The 25,037-nt window shown below is 35.1% G+C and overlaps 2 protein-coding genes across 3 annotated transcripts; both read right to left on the bottom strand.

The window, feature by feature from the left end:
* Positions 1-225: 225 nt before the first annotated feature.
* LOC145623721 (adoMet-dependent rRNA methyltransferase spb1-like) lies at positions 226-8,601 on the bottom strand. 2 transcript variants are annotated; one of them, XM_081676580.1, is made up of 11 exons: positions 8,025-8,601; positions 7,118-7,165; positions 6,708-6,863; positions 6,544-6,587; positions 6,042-6,201; positions 5,900-5,961; positions 5,075-5,294; positions 3,165-3,254; positions 2,473-2,612; positions 1,601-1,721; positions 226-1,430 (listed from the first exon to the last, which is right to left on the bottom strand). In XM_081676580.1, the coding sequence occupies exons 1-11, from the start codon at positions 8,496-8,498 to the stop codon at positions 384-386; spliced, it is 2,562 nt and encodes an 853-aa protein (XP_081532706.1). In that variant the 5' UTR covers positions 8,499-8,601; the 3' UTR covers positions 226-383. The 2 variants fall into 2 exon arrangements, with proteins under 2 accessions (XP_081532706.1, XP_081532708.1); XM_081676582.1 differs by having other exon boundaries at positions 8,042-8,539.
* Positions 8,602-18,003: 9,402 nt separating this feature from the next.
* On the bottom strand, positions 18,004-19,715 carry LOC145610534 (putative aspartyl protease At4g16563). Its single transcript, XM_081665856.1, has one exon. It carries the CDS (start codon positions 19,635-19,637, stop codon positions 18,216-18,218), a length of 1,422 nt encoding a protein of 473 aa, XP_081521982.1. The 5' UTR covers positions 19,638-19,715; the 3' UTR covers positions 18,004-18,215.
* Positions 19,716-25,037: the final 5,322 nt, after the last annotated feature.

The raw sequence follows: 25,037 nt of genomic DNA, 5'->3' as shown, positions 1-25,037 counted from the left end.
TTTTTTTTTTTTACCCTAGACCCCTAGTAATACATTTCTCTCAATCCAAGCATACCATCCTCGTGTGAGCTGTGAGCAACAATAAGATAAAACGTCTGAAGTATAAAAAGACAAGAGTCACAAGACGAAAGTTGCAATTTATTTAAACCTAAAAATTATGCAGAAAACCTAAACATTTTTGCTTAAGCGCCATGATATTCATGTGACAAGCTGGAACAAGACTCATAAAAGCACTAAATATCTCGTATATCACTAGTCCACTCAGTACAAAAAGATTAATGTTCTTTTCTTTACAAAAATGTACTTACCAGGAGTTCAAAACTAAGTCAAAAATTCAAAATTGTCAAAACCTTGGAAAGAATTTTCCACAATCCCCATATAGCTCACATTTTACCCTTACCGCCACTCCTACTCGAACCTTTCATAGAGCCCTTGCCCTTGCCCGAACCTTTCACTGATCCCTTGCCTGCTGCCTTGCCCTTGCCTGCTCCCTTGCCCTTGCCTGAACCTTTCTTATTTTGCTTGTTCATTCCCTGCTGTCTTGCATCACTCTTCATCCTCCTATCCACAAGAAGTTTTCCTTTCCCTGCCCTAACCTGGACCCCCTTTTTAGCAACAACTAATTCCTTCTTAGGCTTTCTGGGTGTCACTGCTTTCTTGTAGAGTTGATTAATCATCCGTGACTTCGAGCGATCAGGGAGATCATTCTGGTCGGCGATAGTGTTAGCCTTCTTTCGTACCTTCTCCATAGTCCTCATTGCAGCCCTCTTTTTTCTAGCTTTGGCTTCTGCAACCTTCTTAGCAGGACGTGCATTGATCTCTTTGAATCGGGCCTTTTCAGCATCTATCTCCTCCTTGGTGACAGGTTTCAATGGTTGGTTATGCCTCTTTTCATCTTCAGCAAACCAGCTAGGCAAGCCCTGATCATCAAATGTACGTTTGTTGTAACCATCATCCAAAATCTCGTCTCTTTTTCTCTTCCTGAGCATCTTCTTTGCAGCAGCCAACACCTCACACTTTGTGTCAGTATCATAGTCCTCAGATTCATCATCTGAGCTACTGCTTGAATCAGTAACAGGAGCCGGAACAACCTCTAAATCATCTTGTAACTTTGCAGCCCTATTTTTTGGTGCTTCTGAGCCCAAAGAATGAGGCTTTGACCCATCTTTAGCTTTGTTTCTGAGGGCAATTTTCTTCTTTTGTACAGCTATCTGCAAGTCATCCTCATCACTACTATCCTTGCCTAGATCTCCCCCCTCTACAGCTTCAGTGAAAATGTCTTGACTATACCACCTGTTTCTGATTTCCTCTTGGGTTAGTTCTCTATCTTCATCAATAGGAACCACAAGAGGATTCGCTTCCTTATCAACCTGATCATTGTCAGAATCGTCATCTGGAAGATCTATGTCATTATTATCATCATCACTATCCTGCAGAAAAATTGTACAGAAATCTTAGGTCAATCCAGTATTAAATGAACCAAAGATATGCAGAAAAGGAACATCAGAAGATAGCTTCAACAGTCACAGCATTTCAAGGAAGCTATAACAAACTACATTGACGATAAAAACAAGCATAAAGCCCGTCAGTTCCAGCTTACCACAGTGAGCACATCAGAGTATGCTTCCTTTGCACGCTTCCTCTGCTTTGTGCTTCCATCATTTTTGGCCAAGAAACGTTCATAGGCTTCATCAAGAACCTTATCTAGTTGTTCATCATACCTGGGACAATCATAGGAGCACAACTTAGTAAGGTAGTACAAGATTACATACTCCCTCTATTATGGGCCTTGCACATGATCACTTAAATTCCTTTTTCATCCCTTTTTCCTTTATTAAACCCTAATTTCTTCATCATCAACCTTAATGCGAATCCATTTTGTGATTTTTTTTTTTTTTTTTTTTTATCAAACTCCAGTTCTAGAGTCCCTCGCATTAAAATTGAAGACAAATCGAACCAGGGGGTAAAGTTGGGGAAAAAAGGATATTAAGTGGTGCATATGACTTTTTTTGGTCGGAAAAAAAATTAATGGCCAAAATCCGGTAAAAGGACCCTCGCCAGTCGCCACAACCTAAGTGCGATAAAAGATCTTTTGTATCACCTTTTTTTATAAAAGGACCATTCTTACAAATTTTCCTTTTTATTAAAGTGTTAAAATTTCCTTTTGCGGCCTTTTTTTTGAGTGTTACGTTATATTTCCTGTTACAGCAAACTACATTTTAATAATATATCTCTCTCCGCTCATAGTCCCCACACAAACCTACAACTACTTTTTAAGTTATTTTTCTCCTCCCACATTAATTATTTTATGTTTTTAAATACCCAATTCGTATTATTATATTAAAGACAATTAAATTGCCTAAAATTATGTGTCGATCAAAGTGTAATACTTAAACAACAGAGGGAATAACAAAATCATTACATGGGGGCACCAAAAGCCATTCAGAAACAAACTGAAAAAAAAGGACCAACCTTGAACGCTCCTCATCAGAATCCAAATCACTAGATTCACTATCCTGATCAGCTTCATTGTCTGCATCATCATCACTACCAGCCAATTCATCACCTTCAACATCTACTGTGGTATCAATAGTTGCTAAGTCTTCCTTGCCCTGAATGAAAGCAAACGCAAATTAAAATATAGGTAATACAATAGCATACAGCTCAAGGTGCAGTACAGCTTTCTCAGATTTATAGTATTAGTTTCCCATGACTACAATGTTAGCAACTTCAATCAATTCGACTGAAAACTGCTCCAACTTTACAGGAAAACAGGTAATAAAGAGAACATTGAAAGCATCAATGAGACTAGAGCAACAACCAGCAAAAAGAGTTGAAAAAACAAGTCCAATGTCAGCATTAAAAATTTCAACCAAAAAAATTGATTCTTCAACAAGTCCCTTCAATAAACCTCCCCTCTTCAATAAAGCGTCAAAGAGATTAGAGCAACAGCCATCAAAAAGAGTTGAAAAAACAAGTCCAAAGCTCTATATTTATCCATCCAGTTACAATAATTGTACTGTACTAACAATTTCAACCGAAAAAGAAATAGATTCCCCCCCCCCCCCCGACGGCAAAGCCAGCTCCCAAAGAAATTGAAAAGAATAAGAAACAAGTATCCATACTACATTTTTCAAGTAAAATAGCAGCTTATAATGACTAACCTTGATAGAAGCAAGAGAAAACAATTCATTGTCAACATAACCATCTTGTAGAGCATCTATTTGCATTCCTGTTGCTTTTCGTGCTTTATCCTGATCCAACAAACTACATCATCAGAGAAAATCTTATTGTATAATACATTACCTCAAAAATCACCAGCAATATGAATGCTATAGTAGAAAATTCACAAAGCATCATAAAATACACAAACATAATTTCAGGATATGTAGAGACTGATCATCAAAATGTACATTTATTAGAAGCTAAATGTGATTGGAGATACTGAGATTTTTTTTTTTTAATTGAATAAGTATGTCATATAGGAGATAGTTGAGTGATATATTTGTAAATGTAAGAAAGTCAATATAACCCCCTCCCCCTGGCCCAAAAAAAAAAAAAAAAAATGAATCTAAGTTGTTTGAGAGAATACAATGAGGCACATTTAATTATGATGCACAGATATTGTTAAAACAATGGATAAATCCAGCATGAAGAGCCAGAACGGACCACATCAACAGAACATCATTAGTGACCCTTTTCTTTTATAAGAACCAAGATCTTTAATACAAGGGATCTTTAGAAAATATAAGATCTTTCATATGGGCATTACATAGAAACAATCCGCCAAGTAAAACCTCTTCCCCGTAAAAATGCAAAGGCTACATTATCTTAAAACAAATAGACAACAATAGGTAACTCCATCCCCTGTTTCATTGTGAGACCTGACTCAAGGCTTCATGGCTAATCCCAGTAATAAAACCTCACAAAGCTAAAAGGTCCAACAACAGTCACAACAGTGGACAAAACATCGTTTACAACACCACATTCTTAATCAATCAAGAGCTACTAATAAAATTGTGAGGATAATATTCTTTTTTAATGGATTATAAAGTAAATTTATAAGCACAGGTACTACAAGCTCAAGGCTCAAATTACCGAACAGTAAAAAATAAAAAATAAAACAAAAACCTCAAAGCACAATAAGGCAAAAATGGTCGAAGAGCCTAGGTGCAAATCTAAAGCATAAGGTATGCCCAAAATTGAAGTGAGGTGCATATTATACAAGTAAATAACTTTGGTGCAAAAAAATGTTAATGTGCCCCTTGGTACATTTCAGAGCACTTTTCTACGCCTCTTTGAAATCTTTTGGCCAAACCCTACGCCTCTTTGAAATCTTTTGGCCAAACCCGCAAATAAGCACTAAGGCCCACAGTACAACTTAGGTGCACTTTTTATGCAATGATTGGGGCTCAGTATTTGCCTAGTTTTCTAAACCAACAACAATTTATATTACATTCTTTTACTGCATGTGATGTCTCGTATAATCTAAAATATAGAATATTACCTCTGTCAACCAGTACTTACCTTAAAATAACTTTTGGGGAAAATTGATGCATTCTTATATGTTTCATTAGAAAAGTGATGGGAAAGGTTAGTGTTAATTAGTGTGTTAGGTAATGGGTTTGGGTATTTTAAGTGAGTGGGCTATTTTTTTGAAAAAGAAAAAATTGTATGTGTAATGGTAGTTTGGTAAAGTAAAGTGGGTAAAGATGTTAAAAATAGAAAGGTTTCAACTAAAAAGAACTGTATCAAAATAGAAAAGTTACAACTAAAAGAGAATGGAGCAAGCATAAAATTTGACTTCAGCTTCGGGTGTAAATAACAGTGTTAACTATAAAAGATGCAGCAAAGCCATGTTTATTGGATAACCTACAAGCCCATTGCACATGACAATATAAAAAATCTTTCCCTTGAGGATCTTTAATATCTATTTAATGCACAGCCACAAACATGTCATTATCTTCTGATACCCACAGGTCTGGATTAGCTAGATATGCTACTAATTATAGGATATGAAATTTACTTATCTTTGATTTTACAAAAAAAAAAAGAAGAAAAAAAAGAATTATACCTTAGCCCGCCTCTTCGCAAGAACTTTCTTTTCACGTTTCTTTTTTCTCTCTACATCATGCGTCAACTGCTCCATTTCATTGAGAACTTTCTCATCCTCGTCCCCATCTTCATTCTCATCCTCCTCTTTATCCACATTCTTATTCTCCAGATCAATGTTTACAGCAGTAGAAGTGGTTTTCCCAATTGGAGAAAGAGCCTTCCGAATATTTATCCTCCATCTGTAGTAAAATTAGAACACAATTAATGAGAGAAGAAAAAGAAAAATTAATGCAAATGATCATTATAATCCAAGATGAAAACAGAACATGCAGCCATATTTGTGAAAACCAACAAAGGTTACAAATCATCTGAAAGCTTGAAATTGGGTAGGCCATATATGTGTTCCTCAAAACCTATGTTACTTGGACTTGGGTACTCATGTTTGACACGGATATGTGTTTAAGTGTCCGACTTGTCTATATTTTGAAAAAATTCCATGATATTAAACTAAAAGAGAAGTGTCTGGGTGTCATACCCATGTCCAAGTGTCGAGTCAGACACGGGTACGTGAGGTGAAATGAAGAGTCCAAGTAACATAGCTCAAAACAATATTCTGTTAAAGGAGATATTTAGAACCATTATTATGTAATATAAGCCGTGTTCATTCTCTGAACATAAATGTCAGGATAAACCAGGAGATTTATATGCATGTTCTAGTTATATTTATAAAACATGGAACTCAATTTTTTTTCATGGCCCAAAAAAAAAAAAAAAAAAAAGCATCTCTGAAACGAGACAAAACAGAATTAAAAAAAAAAGGGGGATAAATAATAAATATACTTACTTTAAAAGCTGCTTGAAATCTTGCTTCCCCAAAACACGTAGGTCTTCACATAGGGTTATAACCTGTCAAAGTTTCAGAACTAACAGAGGTAAGATAATTGTAGCAGGACAAATGTGAAAAAATAGATACTACAGGAAATCACCTCCTCAGTCGTCGAAGGATGCTCCTTCAAAGGCAAACTAGAATCATCACCAAAGCTGATGGATGTTACTTTGCCAAGAGTTTCAACAGGATCATCTGATGACCACACAAATTCAACAGCAGGGCAGACCTTTCTCACTAGGGATACATCATCATCATACCTAAGAGTACCATTTATCAACAATCAAAAACAACCAAACAAACATGAACACAGCGGCATTTATTGCTAAACATTAATATATTTCCTTCTATAAACAAGTCCTAGTTTTTTGCAGCAGGGAAATACAAACATCATTGTTAGGAAGATTTCTGGGCAGCAGAGATGCACAAAACATACAGATATTCTTACTAGGTAAAAACTGAACATAGAACAACATATTGGCTTGCACAATATAGATCCCTTAGACATGCAGGCAAAAGGTAATCAGATATCAGGAAATATATAGGTCTTTATTAAAGAACAAAGAAGTAAAGCTTTAGCAGCGTCAAACTGTCAAACTCACCCCTCACGGTTTCTCTTTTGCTTTGGTTCGAATATATCATATGCCTGCATTGAATTCAGGTCAAAATAATAAAGATTAGGACAATTAAAAAAAAATGGCCACTTCCAATAACATGCAAGGAATAACTAAAGGATATGTCCTATCCAATGTATAGTTCAAAATACCTTTGATGGTTCAATAGCTCCCTGAAACAAATGCTTGATATCTAGAAGGCGAGGGTCAATTTTTGCTGGAGCCTTGTACTTGAGACCAATAACATAAATTTCTGCAGATGTTGAACGACTGGCAACAGGTTTAGTTACCTCCACCTTTTCAAATAACTGTAAACCAATGATTCATTAAGAGAGGTTGGATTAATGAAAAGAGGGTAAATCACGATGTAAATAATCAGATAGGAGATGACAAACTAGCTTTAGTATCCCAAATTAAAGCACAAAAAGTTCTAAGAACTGCATGGCATTTTGATTTGGCTACAAAATATAGGTAATTATGAAATTTAGAATCAGAAACTCTGGCTCTGCCCTAAGAAACATGTTTCACAGCACATTAAAAAGAAGGTGCAGTACGCCAGTACCTGCCTAAGACAGTAGTGCACGGCATTGTAATCCTGTGATCTGAAAACCTGAGACAACAAAGATATATGATTAATGAGATAATTTGTCCAAAAAACCAGCTCAACTCTTGAAGTAATTATAACTGAAGAACAAACCGATAAAACTTTGAATCTATGATTACAGTCCATTACACATTAAGATCAACTATCAATGTTTATAAAATGCAGGGACATAAAAGCTTTTCGCACAGATTGTTAAGATCCTTGGTTCTTGGAAATCAGCAAATATTATGTCTCTAGATTGGCGATTGCGATTCTTGGAGCGTATAATACATTAAGGAACATATAGACTCCACCAATTTTACAATTGACTACTAACTAAGACTTCAAACAAATAACCAACTGAAGCAGATATTGGAGGACTTCCACAAACAACATTGAAACACAATATATTGAGCTATTCAGAAAGTTCATTCCTTTTTAGTTTTAAAATTTGTTATTCAACTAGGCACTTACTGACAATGGCTTCCTAGAGAATTCAATCAAAACTCACAAGACAACAATTATGTTTTCTTTGATAAACAAATACTCCCTCCTTTTTTTTTATACTTGCAACACATCTTTTAGGCACGTTATTTGGACAAGTGATTAGAAAAGGTAAATTAAGCTACAAAAATTATGCTTTCTAAGCAAATACTTCCTCCATTTTAATTATACTTGCAACTGGATAAGTGATTAGACTGAGAGAACTAGAAATTAACCCAACAATTTTAAAGAACATTCCATCAAATTTTTTTAACCAAAGTTTTTCCAAAACAAAAATACTACTACCTCTATATTTATGTGTCACAAATAACACCCTTTGTTGCACTTAATAAGAAACGGAGGTAGTACAACAACCGAATCGAATATTACAAAAGAAGCAAACCTTAGTAACAAAAGTACCCTTTGGGGCCAAGAAGTCAGTAGCAAGCTTAATCGAATCGATAACCAAAGCATTCTGACTAGTAGCTTCCTGAGCCCAAGCACCACCAACATTAGGGGAACCATCATGAAGCACAAGATCAAAAGCCTTAAACCCATTTTCAGCAAGCAATTTCTTGATTGTGGAACGACACTTGGGTTTGGTAATGTCTTCTTCAACGGAGATACAGCCACGAATGGGACGAATCGGAAAGAGATCGATGCCAACAACAAGGGAACCAACAGGGGCCCGATTGACGGCGACTTGCATCCAACCACCTGGTGCAGCGCAAAGGTCGAGAACTGAGCGAGAAGCGTGGAGAAGAGAGTATTTGGCATCGAGTTGGATTAGCTTGAAGGCTGCTCGTGATCTGTAACCTTGTTCTTTGGCTAAATGGTAGAATTTGTCTAATCTATGCTTTCCTTTTACTTTCCCCATTGATGAAAGTTGAGGAAGAGCAGCAGGAAGAACAGAGTGAGAGAGAGGGATGGAAGGGTGAGGGGATTATTAGGGTAGGATAAACATTGGCAATATTACAAGGGTAGAGGTTCAATAAGTTAGTGAAATGCTAAATACCGCCCTCCATAATTATCGTCACCGCCACCATTTTAAGTAAACGGATAATTTTACCCTTACTAACATTTTTTCCTATTTTCTTTCTCTAACAATAGTCCATTATCCACAACCATTACAACCATTACCTTCAACACCGGATAGACACGACGAAGACCAAAGTCGTGGAGAAATGGATGGTGATACAGGTGGCTCGACGGAAAATGAACTGGGGACACCAACTTCCGGTGGTTGAAATTCGTAATATTGAACGATAACGGTTAACCAGAGTAAAAAACTAATTATACGGTAACCGATTTTGGCCTCCGGTTAGTCAGTTACCATACATTAAAATAAAAAATTATAAAAAAAAAATGGTGGGTGGTAATCGGAGGTGAAAACCGGTTGTTGTTTCAAAGAATACTACAAGAAGGGGGGTTGAATTGTAGTATGAGAATTTAGCCAACTTTTTGCGGAATTAAAAACTAAGCAAGCTAAAGGAACAGAAAGATTAACTAAAGGAACTAAAGAATGCAAGAGAGATTTTTACGTGGAAAACTCCTTGGCCATAACCAGGAGAAAAACCACGACCACTTGGGATTTTGGGAAAAGAATCTTCACTAGAATAGAGCAAATGGTCCTATTACAAACTAAAGACTCAAACTCAAGTTCCTCTACGAACTTGAAACCCCGAGGAACAAGTCACCCAACTTGTCACTCTTCTCATCTTTCTCTCTTCTCACTTCTCTATTCTCTTCTCTTTCTCACTTCTCTTTCTCACTTCTCTTTCTCATACACAGAAGTTCACTCAAACTTCCCCATTCCCCAAATTACAACTCGAAAGAAAAACAAACTCTAGTATAAGAACATTAAGAACACTCTAATTAACTTGTGTGGAATTGACACTTGACTCGAATTAAAAGCTTGAAAACTTATGTGAGCAAGGGTGAGTTTTTCCATCAGATTTCAAAGACTATTTATAGAGCAATAAACATATTGGAAAAACCTCTTTGTGCAGCAAATCCATTATGCCACTACTCCAACCCACTAAGAATATCATGTTCCTAAAATTAAGGAACCATGAACTCCTTGATGTGCAAGGCCATGACTTAAAGTAGAACATGGAGGAGTAGGCCGCAAGTTTTTAGAAAACGTGAAGATTTTATTTTACAAAGATATTTTGAAAATCAGAAAATAAATAAAATCTTTTTGTAAAATATATTTTTCGAAAATAAAATCTTTTTTGAAGAAAAAGATAATCTTTTAACCACCTAACCATTTTCCTAAAAACTAGCATGCACAATATTTTCTCCTAAGACCAATTCCACACAGATTTTTCGAGTGTAATTAATTTCTCATACTTACATAAATCCTAAAATATAAAGATATATTTAGTCTTCATGATTCTCTGATGAAGCTTCTACTCCGAGGCTTCCTGTTCCTTGGAAGGAACTTCTCTTCTCTGATGAACCTTCTTCTCTGAAGCTTCTGTTCCCTGAGGGGGACCTTCTCTTCTCAAGTCTCCATTTCTGAAGCACCAGTTTCTGCGAAGGAACTCTTCTTTATGGATAGCTATGCTTCTGGCTTTCTTGTTCCTCATGGTATCTTTACAAGACACTTAATTCTCCTGGTCTTTGTCACTAAGCACACACTCAAACAATCAAGCACTTATTAGTTTGTAAGTAAGTGAGGTTGTGTCATCATCAAAATCATTAAGTCCAACACCGGTTACTGGCTGCGGTCAACCGGATTTGGTCGCCGGTTACCGTTAGCTGGCAACCGGCTTTCACCTCCGGTTACCAGCCACCAAAAATTTTAAAAAAGATGAAAAATCGCAAAACATACCTTTTTTCCACCCATTTTGTCACCGCTTCTGCCTAAGGACACGCCGCTGCCGCCGTCGCTACCTGAGGTTGTCGCGCTGCCGCCTCTGCTGCCTGAGTTTGCGCCACCAAGAGCTTCCTGACAAACCAAAAAAAAAGGTTGTTGTGGTGGTTGTGTGGAAAAAGATGTGTGGTGGGGTGTTTGTGGAGAGAGGAAAAAAAAAAAGAGGAAAGTGGGTTAGGATTTAGTAAAGGCATGATTGACATTTTACTTCAAATGATGGCGATTTTGATAAATTTGGAGGGCGGTATTTAACACCACATATAAATTAATGTAAGATGTACTTCAAATAACACTATTTTGGGGTGTAATTGACAATACAATTAAGAAATTTGATAAATTTTGTCACATAAGACTATTTTGTGGTGTAATTGACAACATAAATAAGATATTTGATAAATTTTGTCACATTTAATTCGTGTAGGTTAGAGCGTTCCATTTGTTGTTATAAATCATATTCATTAGAAGTATAATTATATTATTCATCGTTATGTGAAGCTACTCATTATTCTAAAATTGTTTAACTATACCTTTTTAAGGGTCTATTCACATTTACTGAACTGAACTGATTGGAGCTGAACTGAATTAAATAGAGCTGAAATGAATATTTTATGAGAAAAGGAAATTAGAAGCTAAATTGAACTGAATTGATTGGAGCTGAACTGAAAGTAAGCGAAGGAAATTAGAAGCTAAATTGAAGTGAATTGATTGGAGCTGAACTGAACTTAAATTAAGCTGAAGTGAACAGGCCCTAAGATGCTCATAAATTAAATCATCTTCTTTATAAATACATTTTGAAGCATAAACAACTTTGGTTTACCTTTCGTTGTTGACTGAATGATCGAAACTTATATATACTTACCTCTATATTTTAGCTGACACGTATTATTCTGTAAAAAGTTTACTTTTAGTTGACACATTTCATTTTTGGGTAAGTTCAATTTTATACCTTGTGTTTACTAGTGTCTCCACTTGCTTTAGCATTCTATCTCCTCTCCTTAATACGTGTGTCCTAATTGAACGTGTCAACTAAACAGAAACGCAGTAAGTAGTTCAAATGGCAACGTTGTTTGTTTTAAATGGCAACATACACTTTATAAGCGGACAATAATTTAAAAATTGGGCAATATTGTAGCTAGTGACCAAGTGTATTGTAACAATATATGTTTCAGTTAATTACAGAGCTTTGAGGAATATGTTATTGAGGAAATAACTATATATCCTATTCCTACAAGGATTACTTTAAGGAGGTTATTTATATATAAATCCCCCAAGATCATTAGATGATCATGCAATTAATTATACATCCTAAGAGTGAGAACCTAAATCTAAGTACAAACCTTAAGGGATCTTAGAGTGTCAGCTATACTAAGCTAATATATTCAAGATGCGTTTGATTTATGTAGGTGGACTTTGGTATTGCACTTGCAGTTTTTGGTTCCGTTCGAACTGACAAACGCGCTTCAAGGTACAATCTTTAGAGAATATTTTATGTTTTCATTAATCATTTGAGTTATACATGAATCCGACATCTGGACATAGACTGGTCTTGGGGTATAATGAATTACTAACAAAGTTAATGTTCAATTAATAGTCATTAAGGATATCTGGTGCATATGTGTGAAAACTAAAGGATATATGGTGAAAAATTGAAAACTTGGACATGTTGTGAAATAACCGTAAATATTAGCTAGTACCTTCCAATTTCAATGATTGAACAAAAGCTATATATAATTCAAATGACAACATTACTGATTTAAGTGACCATATATTTTATAAGTTAAAAATAATTGATAAACTGCACTATATTATAAGGGTAGCTAAAAGATATAGTTCAAATGGCAACATTACTGATTTTAGTGACCATATATTTTGCAAGTTGACAGTAATTGATAAACTGCATTATATAGTATAAGGGTAGCTAAAGGTATAATTCAAATGAACACCATTGCGATTGATTTTAGTGACGAAATATTTTAGGATTTTTTTTTTTTTTTTAAGAAAATAGCATAAAAAAAAAACTCAAAATTTTGATTTTACCACCTCGTAACAGAACGGATTTTTGGATAAAATCCGGTAGTGGGGCCATAACTAATATGTGTCAAATGCCTATTGGTTTAAAAAAGTTTATTAAAAAAAAGAAAAATTAGAAGAAAAAAAAACCCCAAACCTAGCCAACTCCACCACAGGCACCACCTTTCCCCAGCCACGTCGACAGCCTAACCCAAGCTGACGGCACCGCCAACCCCCACCATTACCACCAAAACCAGTCCTTACTCTTTTCCCCTTCCCGGAAAACCACCCCAGCTCCGCCTAGTGTCACATATCTAACCACAATTCGCACCGAACAACCCTGCAACCACCTCCGCCATTGCACAAAATCAATTCCCACCCCTTTGAACCACCGCAAATACCGATTCACACCGAGCCAGTGAATTATGGTTGTTATTTGTGATGATTCGAAGGTGATGGGGTTCAAATTGGTTGTGATTGTGGTTGGTGTTTGCGGTGGTTCAAAGGTGCTGGGGTTTCAAATTGGTTGGGATTGCGACGGTGAAGTTGTTGTTGTTAAGCGATGTGGTGATTTGCGGTGGGTAGGTGATGATTTGCGGAGGGTTTCACTTGTTTTGGTGGGGCAGGAGTTTCGGCAGCTTAGGTAAGGTTGTCGACGGTGGAGGACTAGTGGTGCTGGTAGTGGGGTTGGGCTGGGTTAGGTTTTTTTTTGGACTCCACTAACGGATTCCATCCAAGAATCCATTAAATGGTGGTGGTGTTGTAATAAAAGTTTTTTTATATTTGGGTTATAATCAAATTTTGTGTTATTTTGTGATGTTATTTTCTAAAAAAAATCCTATATTTAACACTATAAGTTGACAATAATTGATAAATTGTATATATATAGTATAAGGGTAGCTAAAAGCTATAATTCAAATGACAACTTATTGATTTATGGCTTGTTCACATACGTTTATTTTCAGTTCAGTTCATTTCAGTTTAGTTCAGCTCCTAATTTCCTTCTCTTATAAAATATTCATTTCAGTTCAGTTCAGTTCAGTTCAGTTCAATTCAGTTCAGCTGAGTTCAGTCTATGAGAACAGACCCTTAATGACTATGTATTTTATAAACTAACAATAATTGATAAACTGCACTATAAGAGTTTCATGATTAAGTTTGGCAAAAATAATTTGGGCCTAATGAAATTTTTGGGTCATTTCCAACAAAAAGTCATATGTAATCTTCAAAATTTTGGGCTATTTCCAACTAACAATTATGTGTAATCTTCTCGAAGTATATTTTTTATATGTCAACTTATTATAATTTTTAACTTGTTGATAATAATTTGTATAAATTACTAAATTTATTCGTCAATAAATATGATAAAAAAATAAAAAAATTAGTACTACCTCGTTAACTTTTAGGTGTAACTTTGGGGTATTATTTGAGATATATAAAATAGGAAATTTTATAAAATATCACCATACAAAAACCCAAATTTTGTTTATAACACCACAAAATTTAAAACTTTTATTATAACACCACAAAAAAACCAAAAAATTGGATTTCACCGCCATCCAAAAAACCGTTAGTGGGCCCCATATTGTATACGTGTCAACTATATATTGGATAAAAAAATGAAAAATCCTAAAATCTTAACCCAGCCACCGCACTACCCAGCCACCGGCGCTAATTCAACCTGCCCCCACCGTACCGCACTACCCAGACATCGGCACCGGTTCCCCCAGCCAACCACCCTCGATCGACCACCTAAACGATGCACCACCCTAACCCTTAAAACACCGTACCCAACTCAGCCGAGCCCGATTCAATCAAATTCAGGAAACGGGTTAGGGTTCAAGTGAGAGCAGTTTATGGGTCGGGGTTTTGACAACAGAGGATTTCGGCGACGTGATTTTGGCAACGCTAGATGGTGGTGGCGTGATGTTAGATTTCGTCGATGTTTCGGGTTTGGTGGTAGGATTTCGGCGGCGTAAGTGGTTTTCGGGGAGGAGGAAGACAAAATTTGGCGATGTCAACTATCATGTTTAGAGCATGCGCCAGCATCAAAAGCCTCTATGTTCTTTCTTTCTTCTTTCCAACCACCATGATGATTATCAAGAGAATGAAGCCAGATGGGTGAGAGCGAGAGAACGAGCAAGGAAGAAAAAGCGATTATATTGTGGGTAATTGTTGAGCCCAGGAACAACCCACATGTGAGCATTCTCTTGTCCTACACCAAAAAAAGACTAAAGGGGGAGTGTAGTGGTAATGGAATCCCACATTGAAAGAATTCAAGAGTTACCACCATTATATAAGGCTAAGGGGCTACTCGCCTCATTGTCGTTTGGTTTTGAGGTGGAACCTCCTTGATCTTGTGAAGTGGTGGAATTGCATTCTCCCATGACGGGTGTGGCCTAGACCCGTATCTAACAGTAATGCAAGGGGTTACAATGATGAGAGGTGGCGTTTGGCTAGAGGTGTGGCATGTTTAGGGAGGATCGGAAGAGATCATATATAAAATAGAGCGGCATATGAGCAAAGAGATAAGGTGTTTGCATAGGTGTCAGTGTGGTTGTGATTGACTTGATTGTGCGATGGTGGTGGTGAAAAGGGTTGGTTGGTGGTGGAATAATTGTTAAAAGGTTGGAAATGAAAAGGGAAAAATCAAAGTCGCGTGCCACTCATGTGATTATTTTGTCTGAAAATTGGTGGTCCATTGCTGAATTTAGACAAAGGTTAATGTGCCCTTTATCACAAAATGATTAACATAAAATGTCATTTTTGATATATTTTCTAAGAAAATAACTACAAAAGAGCAAACTATTAATATGTTTTTTTAACTCAACAATTTAGTATTAGGGAAGGGTTAACCTTAATATTTCTCAAATTCCTTCATGTACATACTTGTATAGCTTTGGTGAATGCTAGAGGATATTTTATAGGGTCGTCATTTGATTGCTTAACTAACCTGTTTTTATATGAATATATGATTCATTCCTAAGCTTTAACTCAACGTGTTTATGTCAGAGTCAATTGGGCAAGGAAAACTTAGGGAAAAGCCCCTACCTTTCGTTCTTTATTTATACTACGTATATCTGACAGGGTAAAGTCGTATCCCCTAATAAAAAATAATTACCTAAATCACTAACTAAGGTAGATAGGGAAGTAGGGTCGAACTCCTTAATTATTAATTATTATACTCTAAATTATCTAAGTAACCAATATTTTTAAGTATGAATTCTATACTACGAAGAATAAGTTTAGGGAGAAAAGAATCAATAATAAGGGAACCTAGGGTCACAGGTTCACCAATAATTAATATTCCGGGATAGAACGAAGTAATTACTAATTAACGATGCACAGATAACATGATTAACAGGCTCTCGCAATTTATTAATCAGCATAGATCTAACAGGCTCTCGCAATTTACTAGACCTAAGTTCCTATTAAAAATAGCCTTTAATATTAAATCAACATCTGCTCGATTCATCAATTCAATATTGCTAAACATTCACAATCAAATTACATTTGCTCGATTCATAATCTAATTGCAAAGAATTAAAACAATTCAATAGGAAATTATCATGCAATATCAATAATCAATAATAACAAATTATCCCTTCACATTAATTATGGATCCCCAAAAACCCTAGAATTAAACTACTCACTAATCATCATAACTAAACCAATCAAATAAATAATTAAAAGCATAAACAAGAAAACAATTAAAATAGCTGAAATTAAAAAGGGAAGAAATTGTACCAAAGTAAATATGGAATTAAAGGAAGTATTAAGAACAAGAGTTTAGAGAGAATTTAAGAGAGAGAAAAATACTAAGTAGAGAGAGAAAGTCTAAGAAAAAAGGTCATACTAAGAATTTAATTAAGAGGAGAGAGAAAGAAAAATTAGAGAGAGAAAAAAGAAAAGAAACTAAAACTAAAACTAAACTAATCTAAAAACTAATTGAGGAAAAGCTAAACAAACTAAAACTAAACTCCAGCACACACCCCTCCACGTACTATTCCTACCTCCTTAAATAAGAAAAGAAATAGGATTTTTAATCCAAGTGAACTTCTTCTAATTCCCACTCAAAATCAATGATGTGGGAATTTGGAGCAAACCAACGAAGTAGCCCAAGGAGTTCGCAGGCCCAATAGCAATTAGAAAGCCTCATAGCCGCCTGATTAAGCAACTCTTGCACTTGGGCCTTAGAGTTTCTAAGTCCAAGTTCCTTCACTTGTTGATCCGTATTTATTGTTGCAAATATGGACCTTTTCCACTTAATCGAGCCCTTAATCACCGAACTAAGTTTCTTTAACTCGGTCTTGGGCTTTAAATATACGGTCATAAAACACGATTCAACTCTAATATCTTTGTAGTGGCTAATAATCTCGGAAATTGTCATAAATTTGCAAATTCCTACAAAAATATACCAACTCTACAAAAACACTAGAAAACATATATTAGTAATAAAAATAGCTCCGTAGAGCTCAAATAAGCATAAATATGACCGTGAGACGGGGAATAAAAATATATATATAATAGACTCATCAATATCACTCAATCAGGTCTAGTCGCAATATTCCCAAAGAGCCAAACATAGCTTTATCATGCTCTTAGAAAAGAAAATTATTGCTTATATATACACTCAAAAGATTACTTTTGCTTATTTTATTTCCTAATTTATTTGTTTATTATGATAGTCATCAAAAAATAAATGAATGACATGTTATCCGATCTCAACTTCTCTTACTTGAACAACAAGCCTATGGGAATTTACAGAATTACAGCCCAATCAATCCGGACTGAGAAGTCTGAGAGGATCAATATGCAATGCGTATTGAAAGCCAATTCCAAAAGGTTCACATTTATAGCCCAATCAATCTGGACTGAGAGGAACCCTCATATTTTTGCTTCTATTTTATTTTCTTTTTAAAAGAAAAAAAAAAGGACACATATGAGGGATAATAAAAAGTTAGAAACTTAATTCATCTTTTCTTAATTCTCACCTATAATAAAATATAAATTTAAATTATTTACAAAGGTTTGATTTTTTTTTTTTTTTTTTTTTACTACTTTAAATTTGAAGTTTAACTTATTAACATAATTAAACTTTTAACCATTTATTCCAAAACAGACTTCTAATAACTTAAGTATTACCGTCAGGATAATCAACTAGATTAACTGGTTTAAATCTTAAGGGACGGTACTTAAGAAGTCAAGAGTTGAGATCAAATTCCATCTACTTACATAATTCACCAACTATATTAACTGTTTAAATCTTAATCTAATTAGAATTTATGGATTAATATATATTTATATACAAGTATTTGTTTCCTTTTGAATATTTTAAACTTTTAGAGGTTACGACTTTGTGAAGTTGTGAGAGAGTTTTACATACGGCGAAGTTTTTCTTATTCAGTACCATACACATTATGCGGTATTACATGATAGACAACATTGTAATTTACGAATAATGAACTGAATATAGTACACCACACACTAAACGTATGTAAATAATTTCTAATTTTCGGAGACTTTAAACAAAATCACAACTTATAAAATTGAACCAACTTGAATAAATCAATGTAGCTCTAAGATTATTGAAGACTATCCAATAATCTTAACTTGACGCCTCCTTTATTTACATAGAAAAAAAAAAAAAAAAAATCGATTACAAATGGAGAAGGAATGAAAAAAAAAGTTCACTACTTTAATTTGTTATGCACACTTTTGCTTCTTTAAACCCAATCTTTGATTCTCCAAATCATACTCAATATAGAAATTTTGTTGTTGAAAATTACCCAATATTATACCCGGCCCAACATGCACACTAGGCCCAGCTAAGCTTGCATCGGTAACAATGGTTAAGCACCAAACACCCAAATCACCAACAAACGAGAAGTAATTATCCACTGGCATTAACATCTTTGCTCCACCCTTGTAGTGAAAAACAAGCTTCGGGAACGAAACATTTCGTGCTTCCTTAATTTCGTAGCAAAGCCCTAAACCCGAAAACGCCTCCGCATCGTGTGCCCGCTTGTAATCGGTTATTTGTGCAGCCAACTCTTTCACGAGCGGCTCAAACAATGGTTGCTCCATAAAAGTAAGGGTAGACCCAGAGTCCACTATGGTACCCCCGTCCCCAGTGCGGCTGGGGACAAGATACTTGTATGGTAACCTAACACGTTTTTTACCAACGGTAATTTTTCTTAAGTTGACATAGTAATACTCATTATAAGGGGCCTTAGTAGGGTTTTTATAAAAAGGTGTGTACTCAGTCTCACCATCTTTACCCTCGCTGGCAATGGGGATTTTTTCCCCTTTGCCAGCGAGATACAACTTACTATTTCTTGATCCGTCATTAAACTTATGAGGGATAAGACAGTATGAGAACTTCCCTAGCTGGAGCTGGCTCGGGAGAGACGTAGGGGCTCTCCCGAACCCGCCAATCCCGGTCCCTGCCGGTTGTTGTATCGACATGAGGGAGCAACCTAGGAGAAAGTCACGGACCGGCTTGCCAGGCAAGTCAAGCGTCTCCGAAATAGCAACCCCACTAGTGGCACCCTTACCATACTGAAGAACATAGCTTGGACAACCCCGGTTGCAGTTCGAGCCACATCCTGGTCCGCACCGGGCTGCCTCATCAGCATCAAAGATCCACCCACATTTCGGGTTTCGACACCCTATGACACGAGTAGAAGAGGATAACTTTGGTTGGAAGGGTTCAACTTTAGAGGAGGTGCAATTAGCACAAGCATACTTTGACGTGCAAGGGACCCAAAGGAGGCTGCTACCGGTGTCGAAAATGAGCGGGATGCTCTGCGGTGGCGTACCGAATGCGAGGTTTACGGAGTAGCCACCGTAGCTACGTGCATATAGAGGCATGCTAGTAGCTCCATGTAGAGCACTAGTAGCTCCATGTAGAGCACTAGTAGTAGATGATGTATTTTTGTGGGGGTGTTTGAGGTGCCTAGCTCTTTCGATGGCGGTTTTGACAACGTCGGAGGTGAAATCCCATCGATTCGTCGACGATTTCGGAGTAGGAGTAGGAGACAGATTGAGATTAATTGTGCTTGAAGAAGAAGGTAAGATGATTAGGGAGGAGAGGCAGAGGAAAAAACAGAGGAAAAGAGAGGCCATAGTTTTATCCTAAGCTAGTTGATGTCTTAGTATTTTAGAATAGGAAAAATAATTAGGAATATATTATAGTAGTATGTAAAAAGTTTGTGTGTATGATATATGGTGTGAAATGTGGGGAAGTGAGATTTGTTTTTATGTGTACGTTTGGTTTACATAATATAAGAGGTTGAGGGACCAAGACAAAACAAATCAACAATTTTTTTCGGTGGAGTATGATTGCATGAAAGTTAGTAATCAGGGAGAGATTTGTGGAATTAATGAACAGTAATCCCTCTGTCTCACGTCGGGATTTTTTTTCACTATTTATGTATTAGTTTTGATCATAATTTTTTACCAATATAAAAAAAACATATTTTATCATTAAATATGCTGCTAAATAATATTAATATAGAGTTTTATAATTTGTACGAGTATATTTAAAAATAATTAATATTATCTCTAATTTTGTTAATGTTTTTTTGAGATCATGTATTTTAGCTATTAGGCATGCTTCTAATTTTGTTTACGGAATGAAGCTGCTTGTATTTATATGTTGTAAACGTTTTAAGTAATTAATATTATCGTCGTTTATGTGTTAAAAAATATTTAAAAATAATTCTCATTAATATTTAAATATTTAATTATATTAACATAAAGTCAAATTATTGAAATTAGTGCCTTGACATGTGTGCAAAATTGACTGTGTTAGATATTGATAGAGGGAATATATTAATTTTTTTAAAAAAATTTATAAACGTTCATTCGATGATAATAAATATAATACTTGTAATTAATTAAGATTCCGTACTAAGTAAGAGTTTAATCTTGTCGTGTTCATAATTAATTCTATTTTGGAAAATGTTTCTTAACTAAATCACATGCAATTATGGATAAAGCCTTTTGGGATTGGTTCTTTTATTATGAAAGTTTTTGGTTGATAAAACTTTAAAGGTTAGATTTGATGGTGACTTTAATCATATAATTACAAAGGTGGGAGTTGTTTATTACTGTATGTTTATTTGGTTGCTTGTGATGTAAAAAAAATAAGTTTAGTTTACATTTTTTTTTTTTTTAAATATATAATTTAAAGGTAATCCTAATTCTATCTAAAAAAAAATGTAAAGTATAAATAAATAAATTAAAAAGTAAACATAGTAAAATGATGAGTCAATGTAGCCGTTCGAGTAACGTCTGGCCCCGAGTAGAATTATTGGATTGCATCTTTATTTTTAGTTGATATTAGCTGTAATGACTTTTATACATTCTTCGCAATAGAAAAGTTGGTTATTGGGAGAAAGTTTGCAAGGAATATTAGGTTAAAAATGATCATATTATTTTCTATAGAGAGCTATAAGGGCAGGGTCAGTGGCGTATCCAAGATTCATATATAGGGTATGCACAATTATATACTTAATAGATAATCATGTTGTAGTCAGGAAAAAAAATGATTGGAAAAAATGTGTAACAATGAGATTCGAACTCTAAACTAGACTTAAAATTCAAGAAAGCTTTAAAAACACTTGGTTAACCAGCAAGCTACACTTAAATTATTATTGCTAAAAGATTGCACCAAATTCTATTTTTATGTAGTTACAAAGTATGCAAAGGCATACCCTTGGTACAAGTTGTATCCGCCCCTGGGTAGGGTGAGAATCAATCTCAAGATCTTCTAAAATCGAAAGGGAAAATCTAACCAGTTGAGTTATCCTTCACACTAAAAAATGATTATATATATTATCATAATTCATATAATCCTAATAGATTAGGTGTGGTTATTGGTTAATAAAAGGGAGGCCATGTGAACGTTGGGAGATGAGTATGTATGATTGTAGTCTAAATTTGATTTTTAACCTTTTAGCATGTTGCCATGTTCTGTGGTTGTTGCATATCGATCTAATCATTGAAATTTTACAATAAAACGAATAATACAATTAGACGACCTAGTTACATTGTGATAAAGAATAGTAAAAGAAAGTAGACCATAGGTTCCATTCATGATATTACATTGCTTAAGTCTGTATTACTTTCAACACATATTTTTATCATGGTATTTAAGAAAAGTGGACCTTACATGATATAATACACTAAAATTGGGGTTAAGAGGTTATTAGGAGTATAATCAATTTTCACCATAAAATCCTTCCTTTTGTAGTGTGTTGCAATTATTGTGATATTTCCAGTTTAAATAAGTGTTGAAACTATAAAGAAACAGAACAAGTATGTTTATTTGATTTGATATCATTTAACAACTCATTCGTAAATCTAGGGCGAATTTGATTAAACTTTTAGCTAAGATTGATCACTTTTTCTACTATTACATAATGTTAGACTTGGTCTTAATGTCCAAATAATGCTAATTGCCACATCAAACGCTTCTACCAGATAAGTTCATAATAAATGAAATTCACTTCACTATAAGAGCTTTACAAAATCTAGCACTTTGAAAAAAAAATAAAATAAAAATAAAATAACTATTTCATGTTTTGTAACTTGCAAATTAGCCGTAGTGACCACGACTATCCAGTTCTCACTTTAAAAATAGGGATACTCGTTACGGAGTAATGAGAAGTAGCTGAGAAGTCTGGTTAATGTACAAGTATAAGCAATGTGCCAACCAGATTTTGAATGAAAAGAAATTAATTAATGAACTTAATGCATACAATAGCATACTCGTTATAAGTTTAAACTAGTTTGTAGACCTGGACGATGCTCCGAATTTTTACATGAAATTGATCATTAATGTAGGTTGTAATTTATGATTAAATTTTCTTGTAATTAAATTTGTGGTTCATATTGTCATTTGCTACATATTAATATTTTTTTATTCAAAAGATTACATAAAAAATCTTGTGGTGAGCATTTTTTTTATTATTATAAGTAGTGAATGACATAAATGAAGAAAAATGGAAGGGAGAACCACGTGGCGTTATGAGTAGTTACATGGGTGACGTGGCGTAGTGAGGGGAGTTTACGTGACACATGGACGTTGGTAGAAACGCCTTTTAATATATTACTCGTAACGTAGTATAGATTGAGTTTAAGGCTTAGACAATAATAAATGTAATGTACAAAATAATTGGTCACCAATAAAGAATAGAACCATTCAATTACATCACTAGATGACAAGCTCATTTATAAAAGGATAAGACAAACATTTTAGGTTATCCAGAAACCATGATACATAGTTACGTTTTTGTATTGATAATATTATTCTCACATAACACAAATCATCAAATTTGTAAACGTCATCAGATCCAACCCCGTATAGCCTATTTGATTTCACATTCATTGTGATCTTATGTGAATACAGTAATATAAATTAATCACTCCTACATATTTTCTTTATAATAAAGCAAAATAATGGTGGTTGATTACATGCTTCATTATAATAATAATGCTTGTGAAGTGAAATAAAATGGCATGCATTATGCGTAACATTTCAGTTTGTAAAACTAAGAGAAAGATACAAATATTCGTAGTACAGGAAATTAAATTGGTAAGGTGCAGACAAACCGAAAACTGATTGGGTAGTTTACGGCCCGTCGATTAGTAGTCGGCGTTTACGTACATGCCGAACAAACTTCACGTGAAATTGGGAAGCCAACATATTATTATTTTTGTATAATTTTTCACAAATTCACATTATCTATGTGACCAAATCAGATCAAAATCATGTCATTTATACTACCTCTGTTAACTTTTATTTGCAACTTTGGGGTATTATTTGTGAGATATAAATATTCCAAAGTTGTAAATAAAAGTTAACGGAGGTAGTATATGTTTCATTTTTCGATCATGTGTCACTTAGCAAGTAACTATTACTGATATATATCCATTTAGGGAAATTACGACTATTTTTATGCTATCTTAGATTCTTAGCAACTTCGTTCTTACATACGATGGATTCATGGATATATAACCTGAGATGTATAGTACACTGAAATCAAAATAAAATGTATATATCAATATATGTTGTTGCTAAACACTACTTGTCACTACGATTATTGTAATTTGTATCGTTTCAATAAGGAAGGAAATGCCTGCGGCATCAAGTTGTTTTTTGATGCATGTTGCATGTATCATCTTTGTTAAACATTTCATCATTTTTTCAAATTTGGGTAGGGATTTTATGGAGACACACTCCTTTCTTTGCGGGGAATTAAGAGGAAATAGAAGAATGTGCGTATATGTTGAAAATTTTATAGTAGTCACCCACTCATCCTTGAAACGACTATCATTGGTTGATTTTTTATTTATTTTTTATTGGTCAAACTTCATACTGATTTTCTTTTTTATTTTTTTTTAAAAAAAATTAATTGCAAATCGAAGAAGACAATCGCCAGTTTTGTTTTCATAAAAAAAAACCATTTATCCCAACTTTGCTCTATCCGTCGATAGTAATCTCAACTTTCATTTATTCCCTATCACTCCCAACTTTTCACCCTATTAATTTTTGTCACCCTCAACCGGTCATCTAACTTAATATAACAGGTTACAAGACACGTGTTAGCGTATAATTGGCTTAAAAAAATTTAAACAAAAAAACCCAAAAACCACCCATGCCCAACTTGCTGCCACCACGACCACCCCAATCCCTTTTCCCCCAGGAGCGCCGGCAACCCCCGAGTCCTCCTTCTTCTCCCCCGGTGTCGGCGCTTCCCTAACCACCTATCCTCTCTCCGGCTCTTTTCACCCGAACAACAACGCAACCCATCCCCTCTCCCCAGCCCCGACCACTGGAACCCATCCACCTCCAACTCCCGCATCCCTAAATCGTCCAAAACGAAACCCATTTCCCTAAAACGACCACGAAAATTGGCCATTAACGACCGAAATTGGCCGATGAAGGGTTGAAATAATTAACCATTCAGCCCAAACATCGGCTGATTTCGGCCATTTATGACCAATTTTGGGGACGGGGGGGGGGGGGTTGTTTTTTGGTGGGGAAACAATCGTTTAGGGCTGGGATTGGTTTTTCCGGTTGTGGTGGGCTAGGAAGGGAGTGCGTGTGGTGGATGGGTTGTGTGTGGGGAGGGTGTGCGTTGGAGGTGGGCAGGTGCTGGCCTGCGCGTCGGTGGTGGTGGTTTGGTGGCTTGTTTAATTTTAGGGATTTTATTTATTTATTTTTTACATTTTTTTTTGTATTCAATTAAATATTGACACGTGTGCAAAAAAATCTAATTCACAAATGTTAACCTGATTAACCGATTGCAAGTCATTTGTGAGTGATAAAAATTGATGGCTGCAAATTTGAAAGTGATAGGGAATAAACAGAAGTTGGGATTAATATCGAGATTGGAGCAAAGTTGGGATCAATGGTGACAATTTTTTCCTTTTTAAAATCATTTTTAAAAGTTGAAAAATGAAAAAAAAAAAAAAAAAAAAACCAATGAAAATTAATTATAATACTAGTCATTTTAT

This window comes from Chenopodium album, chromosome 3 (assembly GCF_948465745.1).
Source record: "Chenopodium album chromosome 3, dcCheAlbu1.1, whole genome shotgun sequence".
NCBI lineage: Eukaryota > Viridiplantae > Streptophyta > Magnoliopsida > Caryophyllales > Amaranthaceae > Chenopodium > Chenopodium album.
The sequence above is the reverse complement of the archived record's forward strand: the minus strand, read 5'-3'. Positions and strand labels throughout refer to the sequence as shown.